The sequence below is a fragment of the Balaenoptera musculus genome, chromosome 1 (assembly GCF_009873245.2).
Source record: "Balaenoptera musculus isolate JJ_BM4_2016_0621 chromosome 1, mBalMus1.pri.v3, whole genome shotgun sequence".
In the NCBI taxonomy this organism is placed as follows: Eukaryota; Metazoa; Chordata; class Mammalia; order Artiodactyla; family Balaenopteridae; genus Balaenoptera; species Balaenoptera musculus.
In genome coordinates, this window is record NC_045785.1 from 22,065,054 (window position 1) to 22,090,954 (window position 25,901).

Sequence of the window (25,901 nt, forward strand, 5' to 3'; positions counted from 1 at the left end):
CTCCAGGAAGCACTCCCTGGCTGCTAAGAACAGGATCAAAGGCCCCCTCCTCGGAGCGGTGGACACATCGTGCCTTTCATGATCTTTGCACCGGTTCACCATCCACAGGCCCCAGTAGGATGCGGTCGGCAGCAGGGACCCGTGGTGTTCACCACTTTATCCCAAAGCCAGCGTATCTGTTGAGTGCCTAAGCACACCAGTAGCTGATCACTGGTACAACCTCCTGGAGGACAAAGACAGGGCCTGGCCCTCACGAGCTTGCAGAGCTCTAAGGAAGGGGTGGGTGTGTACACACACACCCTGGAGTGAGGTGGGCGGCACCTCCCTGCCCAGGATGATCAGCATTCCCTCACGACATCCGCATCTGCGGGTGACTAAACAGTTCCCTCTCTCTGCCTCGGTCAGGTTTTAGCTAGAACCCCTCCCACCCACCCCCTGTGGTCTAATCATCTGCAGTTTGGACTCGCTTAGCTGCACTGGGAAGGACAGTAAGACACCCAAGCTTCTGTCCCCTCCCATAGAGAAGCAAGTCAAAGTTGCAGGATCTCTCGATACAAGACATTGTACCTCTGTGATTACTGGACATCTTTACTCATCTACAAAACAATGCAAAAGTCTGGCTTCAAGTCACCCAGGTTCTCCTGTCTTCACATTTTAGGTGTCACCTTTCTATTTTTCACCTTATGTCCCTCCCAAGGGCTGGTCCTGTCTCTCACAGCCAGCACGACACTGGAGTATATACCGTAAGCAGGATGCTTCCATACATTATTTCATTTAATCCTCAAAATAATCAGTATTTTCATTTTGCACAGAAATAATCCTGGCAACACCCACTGAGCACTATGGTAGCTACCTTACATATGCCGCACCTAATCCTCCCTGAAAGCTGCCAGTGATCTATATTCCCATTTGCAGATGGAGAAATTAAGGTTCAGCAAGTAAGGGGTCAGAAGCCAGGTCCATCCAACTCCAAAGCATTTTGCAGATGGGCCAAGCCCAACAAGAGGCTCACCCATGGAAAACTACCTGAGCAACAGTACACCAGTGGTTCGGGTATAAAATTTATTACACATACAGAATATTACCACTAACAAACGCAGACAGGCTAGGACACATGGTACTGGAGGGAGGATGGCTAGCTCTTTGGAAAGTGAACAGGTTTGGGTGACTTGGAGCCTCATGCCACACGGATTGGCCAGTCAGACGGGAAAGCACATGCCAAACACCACGGGACGTCAGGGCATCGAGTGACTGCTCTGTGTGTCCAATGCCTTCCCATCTGATCTGGGGCTTCGAAGGATGCCACACCCAGAAGCAAGCAACTGAAGGAAAGGGGCTTCCTAAGGTGGCCCAGGCTTGTCTCTGAAGTCATGGCAACACCATTTTAAGCAATATGTTTAATTGGATGATTTCCACAAACTATACACGAAGTTTCTAACCATCACAATTCAGTGAAGTACAAAACATTAAGTTACAGGCTGTGGGAAGAGAAGGCAGCACCAATGGTGGCACCTTCCAGATCCCGGTTGGTCTAGGGGTAGGGGTAGGTTTCTTTTTAAACCGAGCCCCTCATTTCAATGTACAAAAGAATTACTCTGATCGATATTAAATTGTATTGAAAACAAAATGGACTAAAAAGCAAATACTACTCTATGTTGGGGTGAAAATGGGAGGAAAGAATGAGTCCTTCAAAGCAGGAGGGGAGACAGGTGAGGGAAGGTTCTGTGGCTGTGACCCCAGGTGGTCACTCACGCTGCTCCATTTTTACTTTTGGTGGTCTCAGGAAGGTCCTGTTCTTCTTCTCTTTCTTTCCTTTTGTATTTGCTTGGAAGTTTCGCCAGCTGTCCACACGACCATCTCGACTTTCCTAAGCACAGAAGAGGTTTGAGGTGAGGAAACCAGTTAGGGAAAGGAAGGGCCTGAGCCTGCTGTGCCGTCCCCCTTGTAGCCCAGCTCGGCCCAGCCCAGTCCTCTGGAAGAATCCAAGAGTAGAACAGAGCAAGAGCTTTTCTGCCCCTTCCATGGGCCCAGGAAAGGGTCATACCACCCCTAGAAGGCAGGATAAGCCACAGGCTGGAAAGGAGGATGAGACGAATAATACTCATCACAACAAAGCCATTGTTTGCTGGGTACCTCTGGGCTAGACACTTACTGCACGCTATTCCTAACCCTCACAAAAAGCTGCGGTGTGTCGTGCCACTGGTATTTCACAAACGAAGGCACCAGGGCTCAGAGGCTGCGTCCTTTTCTCAAAGCCATCTGGCTTGCCAGCAGTACAGCCGCTCTTTCCCCCGGCACCTTCCTTCTGCCCCTTAAAACCTGGATGGAGGCGCAAAGCCAGCACAATGCCTGGCCAGCTGTGCTGGGAGGACCACTGGGATCCCTCCCCCTTACCGAGGGGCCTACTCATTTTCTCTCTCTGCATTCACTCAGTGGGACAGAAACAAAGCCATCATCGCTGGTTAGCCAATCCCTACCCCGAGTCCTAAATCTTACAGAAGATAAGACCAAACGCTGCTCAATTCAGGAAACTGGCTGAGCCCCTGAAGGATATAACCAGGATGTCAAAGAGGAATCAAGCCTTAAGTCTCTCTGCAGGCAGGACACCGGGGTTACAAGAACCTCAGTTTCTACTAACAGACCTCTAAATAGGGCGCTACTCCACGTTTACCCCCTAAATTAGAGGTGTAAACCATTGTTCCTGAGCCCACTTGGCAGCTGTGCCTATCATGCCCTTGCCAAGTTACGGAGCGCAGAGGTGGCTGAGCCAGGACTCAGTCCCCAAAGCCCCCGCTTTTCCCCACATAAGCCATTTCCCCGACTGTCCACCCCAGTCAGTCCTGGGAATGGCCAGGAATCAAGCTTCTATGCTGGGAAGTTTTCTTACTCTGGAATAAGAGTCCCTGGCCACCTTGGAAACTTACCTCAAAATTTTTCTGCCACTCCCTTTCTCGTTTGGCTTTTTCTTGAGCTTCAATCTCTTCTTCCCTTTGTCGCTTCCTAGGAGGAAAACCAGGCCATAGGATTTATATGATACTTGGAGACTGTGTTAACCATACAAGTTAGGCATTTCCCCACAGAAGCAAGCATATAAAGTAAACCAATTCCCTAGAGTTCTCCAAAGATGGCTGTCTGGAAAGGGCTCAAAGCACTGCACAAATGTCATTCTAAAACATGCAGATGAGACTGTGGGGCAAGATACAGATACCCCTGTCACAGAGATAGACAGACAAGGTCTTCAAAGCCCAGCCAACACTAATCGGAGGTTCCAGGGCCAGTCCCTGACAAAACCATCTCAAGAACCCAGGCCACCTTACTTCAGTAGAGTGACCATTACAATAGCAGAGGTTCTTGTTCAAGAGGATCTCTGGACAAAACCCTATCCTAAAACAAGGCCCTTTCACATAACCCCAACTAGCAAAACCTAGTTATTGCTAAACACCAATCAACAATACAAAATACATAAACTAAATTAACCTCAAGATTTCTGATGAGCAAAGGAAATCATACTTTCCGGCAATAAATCTGTTGTAAGTGATTACACTGTACAACACTACATACTCACCAAAGCTGCAGCCACTAGTCACACAAAAGGCTCTGGCCTGAATAACTGCCTACTTCACTCCAGGAAATCAGGAAGAAAACACACAGCACTCTTGATTATAAACTCCCTAAGGACAGGCCTATTCAATATTTCCCAAAAGTCAGAGAGAATTCCTTACCCTAGTGATTCAAAAGTTTGGCTGTTTCAGATAACTATTTTAGACAGTCTCTTAAACGATGTACTGTAACATAATTCCTTCATCAGGAAAATCTCCGAAGACCATCTTCGTTAATCTAGGTATTCAGACATGGCTTAAACGAATATACTAATATATACCTTTCATGCATCTCTTTGGCTTCTCTCTCTTTCCTTTTAATTTCCAGCTCAGCAAAGAGTTTCATGGTCTGTTTGTATACTGCTTGTTTGAACTACAAAAAAATTAAGAAGAAAAGCAAAGTAAATATTTTACCAGCAATTTGAATCAAATATTTTTTAGATGGAGCCCAGGACAAAAGCAGATTAGACCAGCAAGGAAAAAAGACTCTCCAGAGAGAACCACTTCAGGATGCTGGCTCTCTCCTGGGAGATAAATAACACATCCTCCTACGAGCTCTTTCCACTTTCACCATTCAGATGATACAGAGGAGCCTTGCTCTGGTAAAAAGCACCAATAAGAGAAAAAAAAAATTTTACCCACTTATCACAACCATTGAAATTTTGGAGGGCCCTTTCCTCCAAAGAACTTCCAAAAATAACTTTCATTCTTTCTTTTCACGCATATGTTATAATTAACTCTGAGCTAGGCACCAAGAGAGGTCCTGGAGATATGCAGGTGCTATCAGACTAGTCTCAGGAGTCTCCCGACCGTGGCAGAGCTACTAGTTGTCCCCTATCCTCGCCCCATGATGTGTTCTACCTTCTTGTACACTCCCTTATCTTAAAGCACATGGCCACCCAGCACAAAAGCCTGTATTTCCCAGGCTTCTCTGTAGCTAGGCGTGGCCATGTAACTTGTTTTCGCCAATGAGCTATAAGGAAAAGTGATGTAGCAACTTTCTGGAGTGTTCTTAGAGGGAGCACACTTATCCCTCCTGCCCTATTCCTCTATCCTGCTGTTCGTACACGGGTGAGGTGATGACACATCCTGGACTGTGAGATTGGAGGCAACACACTTGTTGGCAGAGCCACAGAAAGGAGGACACTGAGTCCTTGAGGGACACGCAGTCCAGCAGCCATCTTCCCAAAGACTACTACACAGGAGAGAAAGAAGCCACTGACTTGTTCAAACCACTGTCATTTGGGGTCTCAGTTGTATGCAGCTGAGCTTATATTCTGACTCTTACGTTGGCAGAAACAGGTAACACAGCATTAGATAGAAAACAAAACTCTTATCTTTAAAACTTTTTCCCCCAAATATAAAGTATTTTAAATATACAAAGAAATGTAAAAAATAACCCATCATCCAGATTTCATATGATTTATATCCTAAAATCAGAGACACTGGAGCAAGAGTGACATATGGAAGAAAGGGGAAGTAAAGGAATCCCCAAATTACTGTCACTTCTCTTTAATACTGATACCTGCCAGGCACTGCTCAATGAAAGCAATGCTGACAAACTCCAGCCCCTAATAATGACAAACATCAAAGAGGTGAAGGAATCTGTAAAGAATATTTCAATATTTTTAAAAGCTCCTGGATGAACAGTTTCTGGTGATTTTAATTTTTTATATTTTTCTGCTTTTTCCAAATTTTCTATCATTAGCATGTGTTCCTTTATAAGCAGGAAAAAAAGACAACTAAAAAAAGTTAAGGTTCTTAACAACTTAGGAGGAGCAAGGAATATTTATAAGAGGGTCTTCAGAAAAGACTAAAAAGGATAATTAAAGGGAAGGAAAGTAGGGCTGAGGAGAAAAAAACTAAAATACTGGAATGGAGTAAACCCAAAACAAGTGGCTAGTGGAAAAGACGGTCTAACAGTTCTCAAGCAGTGTTACCAAACAGAAGAGGGGACCAGTTGCTGTTAGTAAAATCACTGATGGAAGAAGTTGATAGGAAGTTTCCCTAGTAAGACAGCCGCTCCTCTATAAATCTTTTAAAATAAGCATGTGGATTAAGTTATTTATTGACCTAACTTGAGGCAAGATTAAGATGACTTAAAATTTTTCAGGCTAGTGAGGCAATCAGACACAAATATATAAGTAGAATCTCTCTCTTAACCAATCTCCACTGAAGAACCCATGGGATTAACAGATGCTCGGGGACTTCCCTGGTGGTGCAGTGGTTAAAATCCGCACTCCCAATGCAGGGGGCCCAGGTTCAATCCCTGGTCAGGGAACTAGATCCCACATACATGCCACAACTAAGGAGGCCGCAAGCCGCAACTAAGACCTGGCGCAAATAAAAATTTTTTTAAAAAGCAAAAAACAGATGCTTGCCATTTCCCTGGAAGCACATTATTACCTGCAGCACAGTGGGTACCCGTGGCTGTAGACAGCTGTTTACCAAGAGTCATTTGTGGTTGCTCCCAAAGCTGTCTATCCCAGTTGCAATTACTACTGTACTTATGTGATTTAAACATCACAGAAATTGATGAGTGTGGTTATAAAAATAAATGCTTGTTGGTTCTTCTAAAACTAAGTGGAATGCTTTAGAAAGAGTCAAACACAAGTCCCTAAAAATAACCGCTGTTGAATTAGGTACAGGTGAGACATCTGGAAAAGACTGAAAAAACAATCTAGGATTCTGCTCTTGCTTTGCTTCACAGGTACCTAAGTTTTCAATGTTCTTCAAAAGAAATTAAAAGCAGAAACTATGGATAATGCTCTGTGTATTTTATAAAATAAAGTCAACTGCGAACTCCAATGAGCAGACAAACCCTCAAAGGGAAGGCCATAGCCCTATGTCCAAAAAAACGTGGATTTTTCAAAAAGGAGAATGAATATACATTTTAATATTTTAAGTGAAAATGTTTCTAGCATGTACGCAGCATTCCTTAAGCTTCCCTCTCTTTAACCCACCAATCAGTGAACCCATTCACACAAGATGAGGTGGTTTTTCCCATATTTAACTCACCAGCTCAGGATCATCCTCCTCCACATTTGTAGGCTTTCCTTCCTTCTTTAATTGCTTTTTTCGCTCTTTCACCTAAAAAGAATTTTTTTCCATCAAAAAATGAGCACTCATACTTTGAGAATATCCATTAAGCTGCGTACATAGAATATGTGCACTTTTCTACAGGTATTAACAAAAGCTTTGCATTGAAAAAAGATGAGCCACTCCCCTCCCCTCCAAAACAGCAATGCAATCAAAGAAAACTAGGAACCAGGGGCCCTTTCTCTAACCTCATCTAAAATCCAACACAAGGGGACCAGCTGGGGAGTTGTCCCCAACTTATCAGATCCTAGGCCAGATCCAAAGAGCCTTTGATACACTGAACAGCTTATGCATTTATCTTTCATGGCTTGTGGTTATGTGTTTATAGCAAAACAAAAAGTACATTTGTCAAGTTTTAAAGAAGCTACAGAATTTGCAGCATCAAATATGATTGTTTTCTGGCATTTCTGCAACGGCGTTCTGGATAATTTTCACTGTGAAACCTCCTTAAACCAACGATCTTCACAACACATTAACTGATGTTTTCATCACTTTGGCCACCATTGAGATTCCCCCCAAAAATAAATATATCCATTCACAAAAGAATGACATTACTCCATTAAATTACCATTCAGTCCGGCAAAAAGCCAAGTGCCTTCCAAGCTCAGAAAGGCCCTACTGCCACCCTGTGGTCAGACAGCCTGAAGGTAGCTCCTTTACACGCAAAATACAGAGGAAGGGTAACTATCACAATAATTCAGGGACAAACTGTCGGGTTCTTTTCTGGTTTCTACCAGAATTTGGCCCTCAAATTCCAACACATGACCAGCAAGACACAGTTATGGCAGTCTGTCTCTTCTTTTTACTCATGTCCCTCATCTAAATTGGCCTCATTACTATTATTGGTTATACAGTTGTTACAGATTCCAAAGCTCTTCAAAGAAAAGGTCGCATCCATATTCACTCCCAATTGAAACTGCTCTTATAAAACAGCCTCAAGATTCTTGCCCTAGCAAGTAAAAAATTAAAACAAAGACCTTTCTTACCTCAAGGAAGCTATCTTAACATTTCCCACCACTCGGGAGATTTAGGTAATGGAAAAAAATAAAGACAGCTAAAACTGAATTTATTTCAATTGAGTCCTTCCCAACCCTGTTATTAATACAGACATGTATCTCGTCCTATTTTTTTTTAAATAGTTACTCATATCCCCTTGCCAGCCTTTCTCAAGCCCTTGTTTCAACCCTTTCACAGAGACAAGAATAAAAGTCCAGGGTTAAGCACACCATGGCTGCTCCACTGTTCCACTTTCAGAATGGGGTACTGCGATGAGACAGCAAGAAAAACCCTCTTTCCACAACAAGGGAAAGAGGTAGGAGCAGCGTCCTGAGCTCTAGGAGTGAATGCCAGATTCAGGCACGCACTGTTCATGACCACCACAGCGAAGTGGTGGAGACCACAGGAGCAGTCAGGCCAGTCAGGCCAGTCAGGCATTGCTATGTTAATGTTAACATTTACCCTCCTACAAGGCAAGGCGCCCAAGGCTTACTAATACTTCCTGTAAACACAGCAGCACTATAAATACTTACGGTGTGTTCCACGTATTCTTTTCCTGCCTGAATTACATCCAGGGCCCTCTTCTTTTGTTCCTGATCCAGTAGCAACTTGTAAGCTTTGTCCACAGCTAATGCAAAACATTGAAATTAACTGTTTCTGCAAACACCCTCTCAAAGTCTGAACTATACTCAGGCAGTGTAAATGGACTTGTGCCGTCTAAAAGCATTCCCTACTTTGTTAAATTATTTACTGTTTTTAAACGGATTTAAAAACATACAACTACAGCAATGATTTTCCTTGAGAGCCTTGGAAAAAAATTAAATATATGCTCAAGGTTAAATACACCACATCTAGATTTAACTCAGTGATCAAATTCTTCCAATTATTTTTTATGTTCAAAGGAAAAAAATGATCCTATGCAGTAACAATCTTTGTTGGCACATAAAAGTTTTAACAAACCAAAGTTAAGGTCTATTTCTAAACAGCAACATTCTGCTTTGAATGACAACCGTTCTACTGAAAACCACAGCTTCTTCATGACCAGAAGACAAAACTGTAACATTCTTTTCTTGATCCAGGACTAGGAACAGTTAGTCCCGAGCACTGACAATATGTTTCTCAGAAGCAGGTAAATATACAAATACCTTCAAAAGCCTTTTGTGCTCTGTCAGCATCATCTTGATTTTTGTCAGGATGCACCAATATGGATAACTATAATAAGAGAAAAGATAGCTTTGTCAATAAGAGGAACATTTAGTAACTCTTCGCCTGCACTGTGCCTCTTTACAACCAAAAGCTCTTATTAGGGCAAAAACTGCCAGCCAGAAGCATTTTTAAAAAATTAATAAATATCATAAAATGCCCAGAAGTGTTAGTCCTTAATAAAATTCAAGTACCAACAGGTAACTGCACAGATGGAAAACATTTATTTGAGAACAAATGTAAGCCAAGCATTATGAAGATGTTGTCATAATTTGGGAGGGGGAAGGAAAGAACAAAAAGTACCAAGTTCCTTTTATGTTTCTTATACGGAGCACTAGAGAGGATTAAACAGGTCTGAGATATCATCTCTTTCTTAAAAGAACTTCTAATATAGAACAGTGGCTCTCAGTTCTGGCTGCGTTCCAACCCTGTGAAGATTTTTAGGAATACAGCGGTCTACTTTCCAGCCTGAGACCTTCTGAATCAGTCTCCGGCATCTGTACTTTTTAAACCTCTACTAGACTGGGTATCAGATGATAGTAAGGAATTAGTGTTAATTTGTTAGGTGTGACAAGTAGTTATGCAAGAAAATGTCCTTTTTTTACTTTGGTGGGATAACTGCTTAAGTACTTAGGGGTGAAGTATCATAGTGTCTGTAATTTACAGTTCTGCCAAAAATACATATATAGTTAATGAAGGGAACTGTTGCATATAGATGGTGAATATACGGGCTTTCATTGCTTTATTCTTTCTTTTTAAAATATAACGAAAATTTCTTATAACAAAAAGTTAAAAAGCAAAAACCTCCATAGGTGATCCTTTCAGACAGCCAGGGTTAAGAACCACTGACCTACTATCACCGACAGACAGAAACAGTTTGAACAGAGGGACTGTGCTCGGGGATGACATCAAGTAGGGATCTACTGCTAAATCCAGCATTACTGGAGCCAAAATCCTGCGTTCCAATTTCAACTTAGATCACCTGCTAGCTGTGAGACCTTGAGCAATTCACTTGATCTATCTCCGCCTCAGTTTCCTCCTCTCTAAGTGGGACAATACTGTATACCTATATCTCACTGGGTTGTTGTAAGGATGAAATGAGATAATGAGTAAAGAACTTAGCATACTAACACACACTGGCAACAGCTAGCACATGAAGAGGACATACCATAGGCCAAGACCTACTCTAAGTGCGTTAGGTGTGTTGCCTCATTCAAATCCTTATAAAAACCCCAGGGGCAGCCACCATCATTACATGCATTTTACAAACGAGGTAACAGGGCACAGGAAGGTTGAAAGTAACTTGCCAGCGCTCACACTTCTTGTAAGAGGTACAGTCAAGACAGAAACTCAAGTCATACAGCTCCAGCACGTACACTCTTAACTATTAGGCTCTATTAATGACTAAATAAGAATTCTTATTGAGTTCTTCGTATAGCTACATAAATAGTCTAAAAGTTTTGACTATGAATTTGAATGACTGCTTATTGAATTGGGAAAGATTTCTAATGCATTACATTAGAAAACTTGATATTTTAGAAGAAGGGGAAAAAGTTGAATATAAGTGCAGAGAAGAAGTCAGGAAGCAAAAAAGCTATAAAGTTATATAATGGGAAATGACTGAGTAGGCAAAGATAAAAACACCTTGGCTTAATAGTAGATCAGAAGATGATTATGAGTCAGCAATGTGGAGGCAATGACTGTATTGAAAAAGCAAGCCTAACACTGGATATTAACAAGTCTGTCATGCAGGAGCTGAGAAATATATTCAGCACTGGTCAGGCCCTATTAAAATATGAAGTATATAAAAGATATAAGTTGAGGAAAGTTAAACAAAAAAGACATGAAATATACAGAAAATCCAACTTGCAAAGACATTACAGGGAGTATGATTATTCAACTCATAGAAGAAAAGGCTGGGGGGATTAGCTTTCAAAACTGGAAGGGTGTTTTAAAAGGCTACTATAAAACTCTACAGCTTGAGTTATTAAATATTAGAATGGGCAAGAATCAGAGGTTGTGGATCTCCTTTCCTAGAGAACTTTCTGAAAGCACTCTATATTAAACCAGGTATCTTTTGAGTATTCATATAAGTTTGCAAAAGATAAAATTATTGAGGAATAGAACTTTAAAAATAAAATCACTTAACACTGTTAAATGAACTTAAAAATAAAACACTGTTATGAATCTCCTAGAAGCCAGGGGATTTGATAAGTATGACACCATGTAAGCTCTACTACTCTACCTTGTACTTCTCTCTCTTAATTAAGGAACTGGAGAGATTCTATTTGGATGTAAAATTCATCCTATTCACAGGTAAGCTATGGTCATTAAATTATTTAAGATTTGTATGTCACTGTAAGTTTTTTTTCAGAGTTACATAGCCTTAAAAAAAAAAAAAAGATTAAATTTTGGCCCAAAAGTCATAACAGAATGTCCTCATAATAACCCTCAAGTCCTAAGAGAATCATGTGCTCAATACATTTTTAAAAGGTTCAAACTCCACCTATTACAGGAATATAGTATCATACCTGCCGAAACCTCTTTTTTATTTCTTCATCTGTCACTTCAGGATCTATCTGAAGAACCTGGAAGAATCAAAATCAAAACTGTAAAAGAGATTAAAAGAATTTATAGATTTAAGAGATGCCCAATAATTATACATTTTATAATCAGCATCTAGAACAGTACTCAGCATTCTAGAACAGTACCTAGCATACAGTTCTAAAAAATGTTCAAGAAATATAAATGAGTAAACCAGTAACAGAATAATAGCTATAGTGTTTCAGGGTTCTCAAATTAATTCAGTGGTTTCTTTCACTCCATCAGAAAAGTAATAAATTACCCTACACCCAGGGACGTGTTTACAGACCATGAGAAAAACGTTGCCTTTCTCCTTCATTATTAAGAAAAGTACCCACGCTCTACTTACCTTTGCAAATGTGGAGAAAGTATAGCAACTCAACATGAAAATAATTAGGCTGGCTACCTGATTTTTTTTTTTTTTAATGAGGGAGAACTGTAGATCTTCAAATAAAGCGCCCCCCCCCAGCTGATTTTCATCTCAATCAAGAAATGTCCACTTGGCTCCACGTTATAATTTACATGGCTCAACAGTTCTCCACCCAAAGTGGAAATCTGAGAGCAATGCCAGGGGTTCACTCTAGGAAAGTCTGATTCCAGCTCAGTAGAACTTAGTAGAATTGGGTACAGCCAAATGACAGCAAAATCTGTATTTTTTGAGCAACACTGTTTTAAAGATAAGTTTTATCATTCTTCTCCAACCCTGGGTATCCTGGTGTTGACATTCGTCATCAAGGATTCTGATTCCCTCACCACAAAAACACACATTCATTCAAACATTTACATAGCAGCTACTACCTGCTGAACATGCTGCTATACACTAGAAATGCAAAGATAAATAAGCAGGAGAAACATTTTTTAAAATTACCATATAATAAAAGTTTTTCAAAGAAGGCTTTATTATAAGACATACAATTAAACCAGAGGATTTCAGAGTGTAGTCCATGGATTCAACATAGCACCTAACATTTATGTACTTAGTATTCAAGGTGTGAAGAAGGTGCTGAAGGGCAGAGGGTAAGAAGGTCTGTTAGAAATTCAGAAAAGCAGGCCCCACTTCAGTGTGACTGAATCAGAATCAACATTTCAACAAGATCCCCAGGTGATCTGAATCATATTACAGTTTGAGATGCACTGGTAAGGAATGATGACAGAGGTCAAAAATAAGTGCACTTGAAGTTAATAGAACTGACGATCAGTTATTAAAGGGGGCAAAGAGGAAAAAAAAAAAAAGTAAGAAATCTTGAAAAATACACACCAGGGGCTTCCCTGGTGGTGCAGTGGTTGGGAATCAGCCTGCCAGTGCAGGGGACACGGGTTCGAACCCTGGTCCGGGAAGATCCCACATGCCGCAGAGCAACTAAGCCTGTGAGCCACAACTACTGAGCCTGCACTCTAGAGCCCGCGAGCCAGAACTACTGAGCCGCATGCCACAACTACTGAAGCCCATGCCCCTAGAGCCTGTGCTCCGCAACAAGAGAAGCCACCACAATGAGAAGCCCGCGCACTGCAACGAAGAGTAGCCCCCGCTCGCCACAACTAGAGAAAGCCCGTGTGCAGCAACAAAGACCCAACGTAGCCAAAAATAAAATAAATTTATAAAAAAAAAAAAAATACCAGAGAAATTAAAACTGAAAAGTAATCTGCCAAGCTTAGTCAGATGTTTACAGAGTCTTAGAAAAACTTGACAACAAGTAATGTCAAGATTTATAGCAAGCTTTCAACACATTCAAACAGCCCACCTACAGCAGCAGTTATTGGTAGGCAATGAAGCTGAATCACCCCTGCATTCAATAGACTTTTGAAGGTTACTACAAGAGCATACCCATTCTCAAACGTCAGGCATACAATTGGGGGTGAGGGAAAAGGAAGAAGAACTTTAAAACAAAGACTTTTCAAGAGTGAGTGCGCCCCATCATACCTTCCCAAGGGAGAAAGGAACCGGGGAAAAGTCACTCAAAAGGAAAAATGCAGCCACATAAGATTTACAGACAAAGGGAGGTAACTGTACATACACAAATATTCAGAGGAGAACCCTACCTTTCCTTGGTTCTGGGGAAAAGGAATGTACTAGAGCAAACCAAAGTCCAGCAAACCCAACAAGGTATTCAAAATGAATGTGAAAGGATGGAAATCATCCCACATTCACACACAAAAAAAAGCCTCAATAAAGCTATAGCCTAGAACTAATCATGCCAAATGTAATTCATAAACCTTGACTGGTTCCCAGGTTAAAAAATAAAATAGCTAAAATTGAGATTTTTTTTTAGGACAATTGGAGTCATTGGAGTGTAGACTTCACGCCAGATGATGTTGCTGAACTGCAGTAATGTGGTTTTTCCTAGGTGTGGTAATGGTGTTGTGGTTATGTCGAAATGTGTTCTTGTTTTGAGGAGATGCATGTTAAAGTACTTAGGCATGAAGCATCAATGTCTGCAGCTTACTTTCAGATGATTTGGCAAAAATGAAGAGGGTACGTATAAATATACACAAACACACACACATCAAAAGTTATTTTTCCAAGGGTCATATCATATGTGTACTGATCACTAGCAACATATATTCACTGAGTGCCTTCAAAGCTAGCTAATCCGACTCCTTTTCTATCATTAAGAGCTGGAGGTGCCATATGTAGCCATGAAACACAGTGAAGGCAATGGGCCTATACCTGCGGTCCAAACCCCTTTGAAGCCAGTTTTATACATTCAGTACAAACTTATGGAGCACCTGGGATTGCTAGATCCTGTGCTCACTACTGTTCTCATAGAATTTAAGGTCCACAAGGGAAGGAACAGACAAGTCACAATTCTTACCAAAATGATAAATACCATATAACCAATATGGCTCTAAGGAAGCACACAGGTCTGTTCAGATTCTTGGAAGATTTTTCTGAACTCCCACTGTGTCTCAGGCTTTGGGGATACTGCAAAGAAAACTCCACAGTCTTGGACCTCAGAGAGTTAATAAATCATCACACAGAAACAAAAATGCTTGACTGTGGCATTTATATAAGTTCCTGAACTCAAATAAACCGCCATAGTGTCCTTTAGGATCTTCTGCTTGAAAGAGGAATCCAGTCTTAGGTCACAACTGAACTCTCTGACCTGTTAATAATGTGCAAGTTCCAGAATCCTGTGAGATAAATACCTTTCTTTCCAATGTGCTAAACAAGATAAACAGAAAACGAAGTCTGTGGTGCTGCCTTCTGGGGCTTTAAAGTTAAACAGAAGGACTTCCCTGGTGGTCCAGTGGTAAAGAATCCACCTTACAATGCAGGGGACACAGGTTCGATCCCTGGTCAGGGAACTAAGATCCCACATGCTGCAGGGCAACTAAGCCCGCACGCCACAACTACTGAGCTCGTGCACCTCAACTAGAGCCTGCGTGCCGCAAACTACAGAGCCCACGTGCCCTGGAGCCTGCGCGCCACAACTAGAGAGAGAAAACCTGCACTCCACAACTAGAGAGAAGCCCTCGCGCCGCATCCCGCCTGCTGCAAAAATAAATAAAATAAATAAATAATAAATAAAATCTTTATAAAAAATAAAGTTAGGGCTTCCCTGGTGGCACAGTGGTTGAGAATCTGCCTGCCAATGCAGGGGACACGGGTTCGAGCCCTGGTCTGGGAGGATCCCACATGCCGCGGAGCAACTAGGCCCGTGAGCCACAATTACTGAGCCTGCGCATCTGGAGCCTGTGCTCCGCAACAGGAGAGGCCGCGATAGTGAGAGGCCCGTGCACCGCGATGAAGAGTGGCCCCAGCTTGCCGCAGCTAGAGAAAGCCCTTGCACAGAAACGAAGACCCAACTCAGCCAAAAATAAATAAATAAATAATATAAATAAAGGAATTCCTTTTAAAAAAAAATAATAAAGTTAAACAGAAAAAAGGAACATGAAAAAGGCAGGACTGAGCAGGCGCACAGGTTCATCTAAGCTTATGGAAGGAAGTAGGGGAGGGCCCTTAACCTAAGAACAATTGTAGAATGCATAAGAAAGATGTTTAGAAAATGGCTGAAGGTTAGAAATGCATCCAAATAGTGCAGTGATGGCAGGAAGGCGGGGGAAATGCCCCCTGGATTAGGATTCCTGTAATAAGGCCCATCAGAGTCCCTTTTCTACCTGCTGCTCAGGAAGATGGTATATAGGACAACTACTCACGTTTCAATTTATAGCCAAGAGGACAGCTATTACTGCATCACTTCTCCTTACTAGGAAAAAACCAGTCTGCTTACCTCTGGAGAAAAGTCTGATTCATTTAGATGTCCCAGTAGTTGTTGCACGAAAAAACAGAAGTTACTGATTTCCTAAATTGCTAGGAACACCTAGCTTGGTGGGGAGGATGCTGGACCCTGACTTAGGGTCAAAAACCAACTTTGTAAGAAGACAACTGGCGGGGGCTTGGGGCTAAATTAGGAGTTTGGGATTAACAGATACACACTACCATATATAAAACAGATAAACAACAAGCATCTACTATATGGCACAGGGAACTATATTCAATACCTTGTAATAACCTATAATGGAAAAGAATCTGAAAAAGAATACACACACACACACACGTATATATAGTATAACTAAATCACTTTGCTGTACACCTGAAACTAGCACAACATTGTATACCAACTATACTTCAATTAAAAAAAAAAAAAAGACAATGACAACCATCCTATAAAGTGGCCAGCATATTTGTATGAAAGAGAAAAGACAAAAGTTCTAATGGACAGTCATGGAGTCCTGCTCACTCAAACACAATCTGGCACCTCCCCAGGTTTGTCAACCTTACCATATTCTTTACACATTCAAACACACTTCCGGGGAATTCCCTGGTGGTCCAGTGGTTAGGACTCTGAGCTCTCACTGCGAACTGCCCGGGTTCAATGCCTGGTCAGGGAACTAAGACCCCACATGCCATGCGGCGAAAAAAATAAATAAAATTAAAAAACAAACACACTTCCTATAATCAGGACAGGAGCTATGGGGCAGTGAGTTCCACTTCCAGACCACATTAACTGGTAGGACAGTAAAATCCTAGCATTCATACTGGTCCCAACAATCTGTTACTCCTCATCAACAGATCTCCACAGGAAACACTAATTATCTTAAATAAACAGGTAAGTTATATGATCATGTGTCCCCTTTTCACAGTACATACTATCTCAATTTAAAAATACGACTAGGGACTTCCTTGGTGGTACAGTGGATAAGACTCCATGCTCCCAATGCAGGGGGCCGGGGTTCGATCCCTGGGAACTAGATCCCACATGCATGCTGCAACTAGGATTTTGCATGCCACAACTAAGGAGCCCGCTTGCCTCAACTACAGACCCAGTGCAACCAAATAAATAAATATTAAAAATATATATATATGACTAAACAGAAAGGACATACCATCAAATTCTTTATCACCTTTCAAACATATTATCTCCCCCACGCCCTCCCCAAAATCATATCTAAATACTCTTTAAGCTTTTCATCTTCCTCTTCCCTTTCAAATATGTTAAGTGGGGCCAGGCGAAGTAGACATCTACTTTGGGTGAGGAGTCAAGATAGCCCAGAGCGGAGTGTCAGAGCCCATCTGGGACAAAGAAGACAGTAACCACACGAGGAGTGTCGGCTAGTCATGTGGTGCTGGAGCCCAAACAGGGTGAGAAGAGCATCCACAGAGGGGTAACTTGACATAAAGTGCCAAAGTGGGTTGAGGAGGGCATCTCCATGGACAGGTGGCCTGCCATGGGGTGTCAGAACCTAAGCAGGGTGAGACTGTCAATATGGGAGGGCACAGGGTGCAGGAGCCCAAGCAAGGACATATCCACAAAGCCCAAGCCTAGCATGGGGTGTGGAAGCCTGTGCCTGGTGAGGTGGGTGCCCATGTAGGAGAGCATCCAACGTAACAGGGCAGCCCAACTTGAGGTGTAGGAGCCCAAGTACAACTGGCACAGAGAGTTGGAACGTGAGCAGAGTGAAGAGGACCTCCATGCAGGGGGCGCCTGGAGTGTGGAGTCAGAACGCAATAAAGATGAGGAGGGTGTTCCCAGAGGAAGGCAGCCCAACACAGGGTGTCAAGACCAGAGCAGGTAGGAAGGAAGCATGCCTGCTTGGTGGGGAGGCTGCTGGAGCCCAAGAGGGACGAAGAGAGCTCTTGGGGGTGGAGGGCAGGCACAGGGAGGCAGAGCCAGGTGAGAAACATACCCACACCAAAGGGTGACCCAGCACTGGAGTTTAGAGTTCAGGTGTGGGGAGAAGGGTTTTTGCACAGTGAGGCAACCCGGTGTTGGTGTCAGAGTGAAGCAGGGTGAGGAGGTCATTCATATGAGGGAAGGAATGGCAATGGGAGATCGAGATCAGATTCATACAGGAGGATCAATTAAGTAAATATATATATTAAAGACAGTGGGAGCCAGATTTCTCAGAGATGGGAACTATGAACATGGAAAGAAAAAAAACCCTAGAATAAACGCTGTGATGTTGGATTGAACTTTTATGTAATATATGTATGTGTATGTACACACACACACACACACACACACACACACTCCTTAGCTCTGTCTACCAATAGGGTCTGGGAGTAGTGACATCCCAATGGCAATGGGTATACCTAGCATCCAAATCTTGATTTCTAAATATCATTCTTCATTAAAAGGAATCAGAACTCCTCAAAGAAATGGTTAATTCCAGGCTGGGTCAGGAAAAGTACAAGAGTGCCTAGTAATCAAAGAATGATGAAGACATATCAAAAAGACAGGAAAGGCTTAAAAGTAACCTACTGGTCAAATTTGGGACATTTGAGCATCGAAATAAGTAATATCAAATTATAACCCACTGAATAAAATAGGAAACCCCAAGTCTATACTGACAAATGAATAAACTGAAACTTTGATAAGGACAGTATATTCACACATTCTCAAAGTACCTCCTCATAAAACACTTATCAATTACAAAGGAGAAAAAAGTTAACTTCATGAAGAAACCTAGTAGGCACCTCTTTAAGTGATCAAGTAATATCATTAATAACAGGATAAATCAAAATCATGTACCACTTTACAGGTTACAAAGAGAAAAATGCAGTACCACTTCTATGCGTTTCCTGTCAACACTGCATAAACTGAATCTAATGTGAAGAAACATCAAACAAACTCAAGTTGAGAAAGATGCTACAAAATAACTGGCCTGTAATCTTCAGAAATGCCAAGGTCACGAAAGTCAAGGAAAGACTGAGGAACTATTCCAGATTGAGGGAGACTAATGAGACATGACAACTAAATGTAACAGAGATTCCAGACTGGATCCTTTTGCTATAAAGGACATCATTGAAACAATTAGCTAGTTTGAATGGGGTCTGAGGATCATATAGTAAAATAAATGCATCAACATTTATTTCCTGGTTTTGATTGTTATATTGTGGTTCAGTAGGAGAATGCTGTTCGTTGGAAAATACACTAAAGTATTTCAGGGAGATGGGGTGTCATATTGACAACTTACTTGCAACCTTTCTGCAAATCTGAGATTGTTTTAAAATGAAAAATATTCTTGAAAAATTCTTCAAAAAAACAGAAACAATTGGTGAATCTTGAAAATACTATACTAAGTGAAATAAGCCAGACATAAACAGACAAACATTGTTTGAGGCACGTGGAATAGGCATTCATAGACAAAAAGCAGAATGGAGCTTACCAGGGGTTGGGGGTAGGAGGACTGGAGAGTTATTGTTTTATGGGTTTGAAGTTTCAGTTTGGAATGATGAAAAACTTCTAGAAATGGAGAGGGATGATGATTGCACAACACTGTGAATGTACTTAATGCCACTTAACTGTATGCCTAAAAATGGTTAAAATGGTTAATTTTACGTTATGTATACTTTACCACAATAAAATGAAGTGGAGAAAAGGTTTTTTTTTATAAGTGCTCAATAAGTGTTTTTTATAAGATGTAACAACATTCATTTCAAAGTTATTTATAATTGTGACAATTAGAAACTAGTTTAATTATCGTACAATAAAGGAATTGTTGAAATAATAATTGAGACTTTAAAAAGTGTATATGGGCTTCCCTGGTGGCGCAGTGGTTGAGAATCTGCCTGCCAATGCAAGAGACACGGGTTCAAGCCCTGATCTGGGAAGATCCCCTATGCCGCGGAGCAGTTGGGCCCGTGAGCCACAATTACTGAGCCTGCGCATCTGGAGCCTGTGCTCCGCAACAAGAGAGGCTGCGATAGTGAGAGGCCCGCGCACCGCGATGAAGAGTGGCCCCCGCTTGCCACAACTAGAGAAAGCCCTCGCCCAGAAACGAAGACCCAACACAGCCATAAATAAATAAATAATTAAATAATTAAAAATATTTTAAAAAGTATATAAAAATAGTTTATGTAACAATATAGCATTTAAAATAGCATGGGAATAGATAACTAATAAGAATCTGCTGTATAAAAAATAAATAAATAAAATAAAATTCAAAAAAATAAATAAATAAAATAAAATAGCATGGGGCTTCCCAGGTGGCACAGTGGTTGAGAATCTGCCTGCCAATGCGGGGGACACGGGTTCGAGCCCTGGTCCGGGAAGATCCCACAGGCCGCGGAGCAGCTGGGCCCGTGAGCCACAATTACTGAGCCTGCGCGTCTGGAGCCTGTGCGTCTGGAGCCTGTGCTCCGCAACAAGAGAGGCCGCGATAGTGAGAGGCCAGCGCACCGCGATGAAGAGTGGCCCCCGCTTGCCACAACTAGAGAAAGCCCTCGCACAGAAACGAAGACCCAACACAGCCATAAATAAATAAATAAATAAATAAATAAATAAATAAATAAAAATATTTTTAAAAGTGTATAAAAATAGTTTATGTAACAATATAGCATTTAAAATAGCATGGGAATAGATAACTAATAAGAACCTGCTGTATAAAAAATAAATAAATAAAATAAAATTCAAAAAAATAAATAAATAAAATAAAATAGCATGGGGCTTCCCAGGTGGCGCAGTGGTTTAGAATCCGCCTGCCAATGCAGGGAACACAGGTTTGAGCGCTGGTCTGGGAAGATCCCACATGCCTCGGAGCAACTAAGCCCGTGTGCCACAACTACTGAGCCTGCACTCTAGAGCCGGTGAGCCACAACTACTGAAGCTTGCACGTCTAGAGCCCGCGCACCACAACAAGAGAAGCCACCGCAATGAGAAGCCCGCGCACCCAACGAAGAGTAGCCCCAACTCGCTGCAACTAGAGAAAGCCCACGCGCAGCAACGAAGACCCAACACAGTCAAAAATTTAAATAAATAAAAAAATAAATAATTTATATATTAAAAAAAAACTTTAAAAAAATAAAATAAAATAAAACAGCATGAACTGCATGACCCTCTTTGTTTCTAAATAAAACTAAAAACAGTTGGAGCATAAACAGGTGTTTTCTTAGGTACGATTATACATGATTTTTATTCTTGCTTTTTCTATATTTCTAATTTTTATTAGAAATATGATTTACTTTTATAATCAGGAAACATTTAAAGTTATAAAACTAAGGAAGCTAAAAAGTGTATTTGCTTGTCTATAATCTTGTGAACATTTTTGGGTTGTTAGGTTTTTTTTATTGTGGTAAAACAGAAAAGTTTTAACAAACAAATTAAATCAAAGACCCTAAATTTACCAAGGCTAGCTATTCCTTCACATTTGAAAATAATCCATATATATTGGGTTACTAAAAGATGAGAGCAAGCTCTGCTCACAATAAACCACCAAAGTTCAACTCCAACTATGCATAGTACAAATTAGGTGTGTGCTCCGAGGTAAGCCTGCCTGCAGCTACGTAAAGCTCCCTATCAAGGGCCACAGCAACATCAGATACCTCACCTCAAATGGGTCAAATTGAAGTAGGAGGAACCAGGACGAGGTCAATCTTTCAATCTGATTTTTGGACGTGAGAACTGAATCTCTCTTCTCTATTTGTTTCACCTAAAATAAAGGGGATAAAAACCTCATTAGTAAAGCTCAGTAATGAACTCTGAATTGTCATCTTAACAAGCTACTCACAGACATGTTCAGTAAACATTTATTTGCGTGTCTACACGTTCAAGGTATTTTGCTAAACACTTTGAGAAATAATTACAACAGCTACCATTTACTGAATTTTAATATAATGTAAAAACTTTACAGGTGTTTATTCCCCTCAACAATTCTATATGGTAGGTACCACTATTATCCCCATTTCGCAGATAAGAAAACTGAGAGTTAGGTCAACTGACTTGTAACCAGCCAACCTGTAAACCAGATTTTTTCCCAATCACCCAATTTATAAACCAGAATTTTAAGCCCAACAGTTTGATGCCAGAGCAAGGCAACAAAAAGATTCAAAAATAAATAAATCACAGCCACTGCCTTCAAAGAGCTTCCCCTCTAATGATGAACGATATACTTGTGAATGTTCACATTAATTTACAACTTTTTAAGAAAGGAAAAATACAATTACACTGAAATGTACACTAAAAGCAGCATTAAAAAAGTGTGTGGGGGGGGCTTCCCTGGTGGCGCAGTAGTGGAGAATCTGCCTGCCAATGCAGGGGACACGGGTGTGAGCCCTGGTCTGGGAAGATCCCACATACCGCAGAGCAGCTGGGCCCGTGAGCCACAATTACTGAGCCTGCGCGTCTGGAGCCTGTGCTCCGCAACAAGAGAGGCCGCGATAGTGAGAAGTCCGTGCACCGCGATGAAGAGTGGCCCCCGCTTGCCACAACTAGAGAAAGCCCTCGCACAGAAACGAAGACCCAACACAGCCATAAATAAATAAAATAAATTAAACGTTTAAAAAAAAAAAGTGTGTGGGAGGGGAGCAAATAACTCCGCCTTTCTAACTCTAATAGAAAAATCCCTGACCTGAACACAATGCTAAGGAGAACAAGCACCAGGTAGTCCCAAGAAAACATCCTCGGTGCCACTGTCAGAACTGAAATTTTAGTTGGAACGAATCTCTGGCGTGTTATATATACCATCTTTATTTCTATGGCCAAAATGCATTTGGAAAGGATCTCAGTAACATAAAAAGCTAATCCATTTCAGCATCTTCCCTCTTCACTCTTTTGTAAAATAGCACGCCCCTCCCCCCACTCTCTTTTTCCCAGACTCATTTTTCCTCATAGCACTTATCACTACCTGACAGTATATTGTACATCTATTCATTGTTTATCCTTCTCAATAGAATGAAAGCTCTATGAAGACAGGATTTTTCTCTCTGTTGTTCACTACCATTTCTCCAGGACCTAAACAGTACACTAGACCATATCAGGTGCTCAATAAATATTAGTTAATGATGATTAAAGGGTCCTCCTTTAGACACTTTCTCTCATTAAATTAAACAAACCAGGATTGCTTTTTTTTTTTTTAACTAAGAAAGAGTAATTAAAACAAGTTCCACTATAACTGCTGAGTACTCATGAGAAGCCAGTAAACTGGTAGCAGTGCATTAACACTTTCAAGTGAATCAGACATTTTGAAAGCACAGACTATAAATGGACATACTAATTTGTTTTTAAACTTAATATTTTGGAGAAACTACTATGTAACAAGCACTGTTACAACTACCAGAGATAAAAGATGAATGTGACATGGTGCTTAACTCTCAGTAACTCACAGCCAGGTGGGGAGCAACTCCATTCCTCAAATCCATGCCAACCTAAAGAGGTCCACTTTCAGCCTTGTTTTAACTCTTACAAAGATACTTCTGCTTTATATCTCATGAAACTTCCTTAAACATTAAACCCTTTAACCCTCATTAAAACTCTTGTTTTAATATTACCTTTCGTTCTACAAACGTGGAAATTGAGGACTGCCAAATCAATGGCTTGAAAGAATTCTGTCACAGTCATGTTAACTGCCTTGCACGAATCCAATCCGAGGTCCTCTGACTCCAAAACCCATTCTTTTCTTTCATTTATTTATTCACCCATTTATTCATTCATTCGTTTACTCAACAAATATTTATTAAGCAACTACTATGTACTAGGCTCTGGAGATGCGATAGTAAACGAGGCTCACACCAAACTTACTCCCTCCCAACATGATACCGAGCTGTCATCTGCTCTAAGACCCAGCACAAATTATCTCACCTCCCTAAACCTCAGGTTTGTCATCTGTAAAAGGGAGATAATGCCTACACGGCAAAATGCACAGTGCCTAGCGTTCGCTAATGGCAGAAATAACTACCAGGAAAACTCACTACAGATAACTAAGAGTAGAGAGTGCTTCCGTTGATAATAAAAACGGGGGCCAAGCCGGTTAAGTCGCCCCCAGGAAGGCCCAGCCTCCCGGCCGCTGCCAGCCCCCGACTACGCGGACCTGGGGAACTCTGCGCGCGCCCAAGCACTTCGTTGGCCACGATCGCCGCCTCCACGCAGACGCCGGACCCCCGCCCCTTTCTGTCGTCCAGGGGATCTCCGCGCCGCAATATCAGGAAGAAACGCAAGCACACTCCCGAAGCCCCCACCGCCCCAAAGGCCAGACAGGAGGGGCTGCCCAACGGTCCAGGCCAGAAGGACCACTGCCTTCGCCCGCTGGGAGCGTAGCCCCATTGGGGTCGCCCCGTTGCCGCCATCCCTCACTCTGTGTTCACCTCACTGTAGAAGGTCATAAATGCCTCCTCCGTGCTGCCGCCGCCACCCGAAGCCCCGCTCTCTCCTGGAGCCGCCATTTCCCCGGCCCAGCCACCATGGACTCTTCTGCGCAAGCGCTACCTCCCGTCTTCTTACAGGTCCGCCTCTCCCCCTTGTGGACTCTTAAAGGGCTCGCAACCAGCCAGACACCTCCAATCTAAGTAAACTCTTCTTTAAACTGAGGTTAAATACACGTGACATACAATTAACCATTTTAAAGTGAACAATTCTGTGGCCTTTAGTACATTCACAGTGTTGTGCAACCATCACCCTCTATCTAGTTACAGACAGTTGCATGGCCCCAAAAGGATACCGGCACCTAATCAACATTTCGTACCCATATTTCCCAACCCTGGCAACAACCAATCTGTGTATTGTCCCTATGGACTTACTTATTCTGGACACTTCATATAAATGCAGTCATACAACATGTGACCTTTTGTGTCTGGCTTCATTCACTTAACATAATGTTTTCCAGGTTCATTCAAGGTATAGCATACATCATTACTTCATTATTATTATTATTATTTTTTTTAAATTTCTGAGATACTCTGGTTTCTCTTCAGATCATATAAATCTTCGTCTTTTACTTTCATTATTTTTATGGCTGAATCGTATTCCATCACCTGTGTATACCACAATTTGTTTATTCATTCATCAGCTGATGGACATTTGGGTTGTTTCATTCTTTGGCTACTGTGAAATGGTGCTGCTATGAACATGTGTTGAGTACCAGTTTTCTATTTGAGGGGTACAATTTCCTAGAAAGGAATTGGTAATTCTATATTTAAACATTTTGAGCAAACTGCCAAGCTGTTTTCCCACACCGGCGGAACCATTTTATATTCCTACCAGTGATATAGGAGGTTACAATTTCTCACATCCTCACCAATGCTGTTATTTTCCATTTTTTTTAATTACAGCCATCCTTAGTACCTAGAGGATCTTTTGCACAAAACTCAGCAAGACCTCAACTGGATGCCCAGCCAGAGATAATCAAGAAACAATAGTATCTGAGAACTAGAACCAGTTTCTGAAATGGGAATGGCACTTAAATATCTAGAAACACACAAAATTATTACTAGATAGTGGGCTTATGAGTGATTATTATTTCTAGCCTTCTGCTTTCGTGTTTTCCAAGTTTTCTAAAATGAACATCTGAAAATATGCCCTGCAGCTATTTCCTCCATTTAACTCATACAAACCAGGGCTGGTATTTTCCAACCAAAAGATGATCAATAAAACAGTTCAACAATTTCATGGAAAGCAAGAAGGTATTTTTATAATCATAAGATCTGGCCCAACCCTCTCAACTAAAGGAGAAAAAAGTGGGCCCAGAGGGAGAAAATGACCTAGGCAAAGGCTATAAAACTATTATCTTGTTCGCGTTTGTTACATGGCTTAAGGAAGGTCAAGGCAAAGCCGTCCCTAGACTCCTACCTATGCTCTTTTCCACTTCATTGCACCACATTGCCAAAAGTCCTGTTATCAAGCCCATTTGATAACATATCAATACATTTTGCAAATATTAATTCAGTGCCTACTTGATTGATCAAGGTCCTAGTAACTTCATAGAGCTCAAGGTGCAAGAACAAAACAGGGGGCTATGATAGAATGACGAAGGAGCTCAGAGAAGTTTTCTCTGAGCTGACGTTTAAGCTGAGACTTGAGAGTGAAATGTCAGTGCAACAAAAGAACATTGACCATATACACATACATTTAAAAAAAATTTTTTTCCCAACCCTAAATGACCAAGTCAGGGCATCCTGGACATAGCCGCCCACCCCCACCCCATATT

The 25,901-nt window shown here is 41.5% G+C and overlaps 1 protein-coding gene across 1 annotated transcript; it reads right to left on the reverse strand.

Moving 5' to 3' along the window:
• Window positions 1–1,048: 1,048 nt before the first annotated feature.
• On the reverse strand, window positions 1,049–24,173 carry DNAJC8 (DnaJ heat shock protein family (Hsp40) member C8). Its single transcript, XM_036826932.1, has 9 exons — window positions 24,064–24,173; window positions 21,312–21,413; window positions 11,429–11,485; window positions 8,840–8,906; window positions 8,228–8,322; window positions 6,618–6,689; window positions 3,881–3,972; window positions 2,925–3,000; window positions 1,049–1,867 (listed from the first exon to the last, which is right to left on the reverse strand). The coding sequence occupies exons 1-9, from the start codon at window positions 24,139–24,141 to the stop codon at window positions 1,745–1,747; spliced, it is 762 nt and encodes a 253-aa protein (XP_036682827.1). The 5' UTR covers window positions 24,142–24,173; the 3' UTR covers window positions 1,049–1,744.
• Between the last annotated feature and the right edge of the window lie 1,728 nt (window positions 24,174–25,901).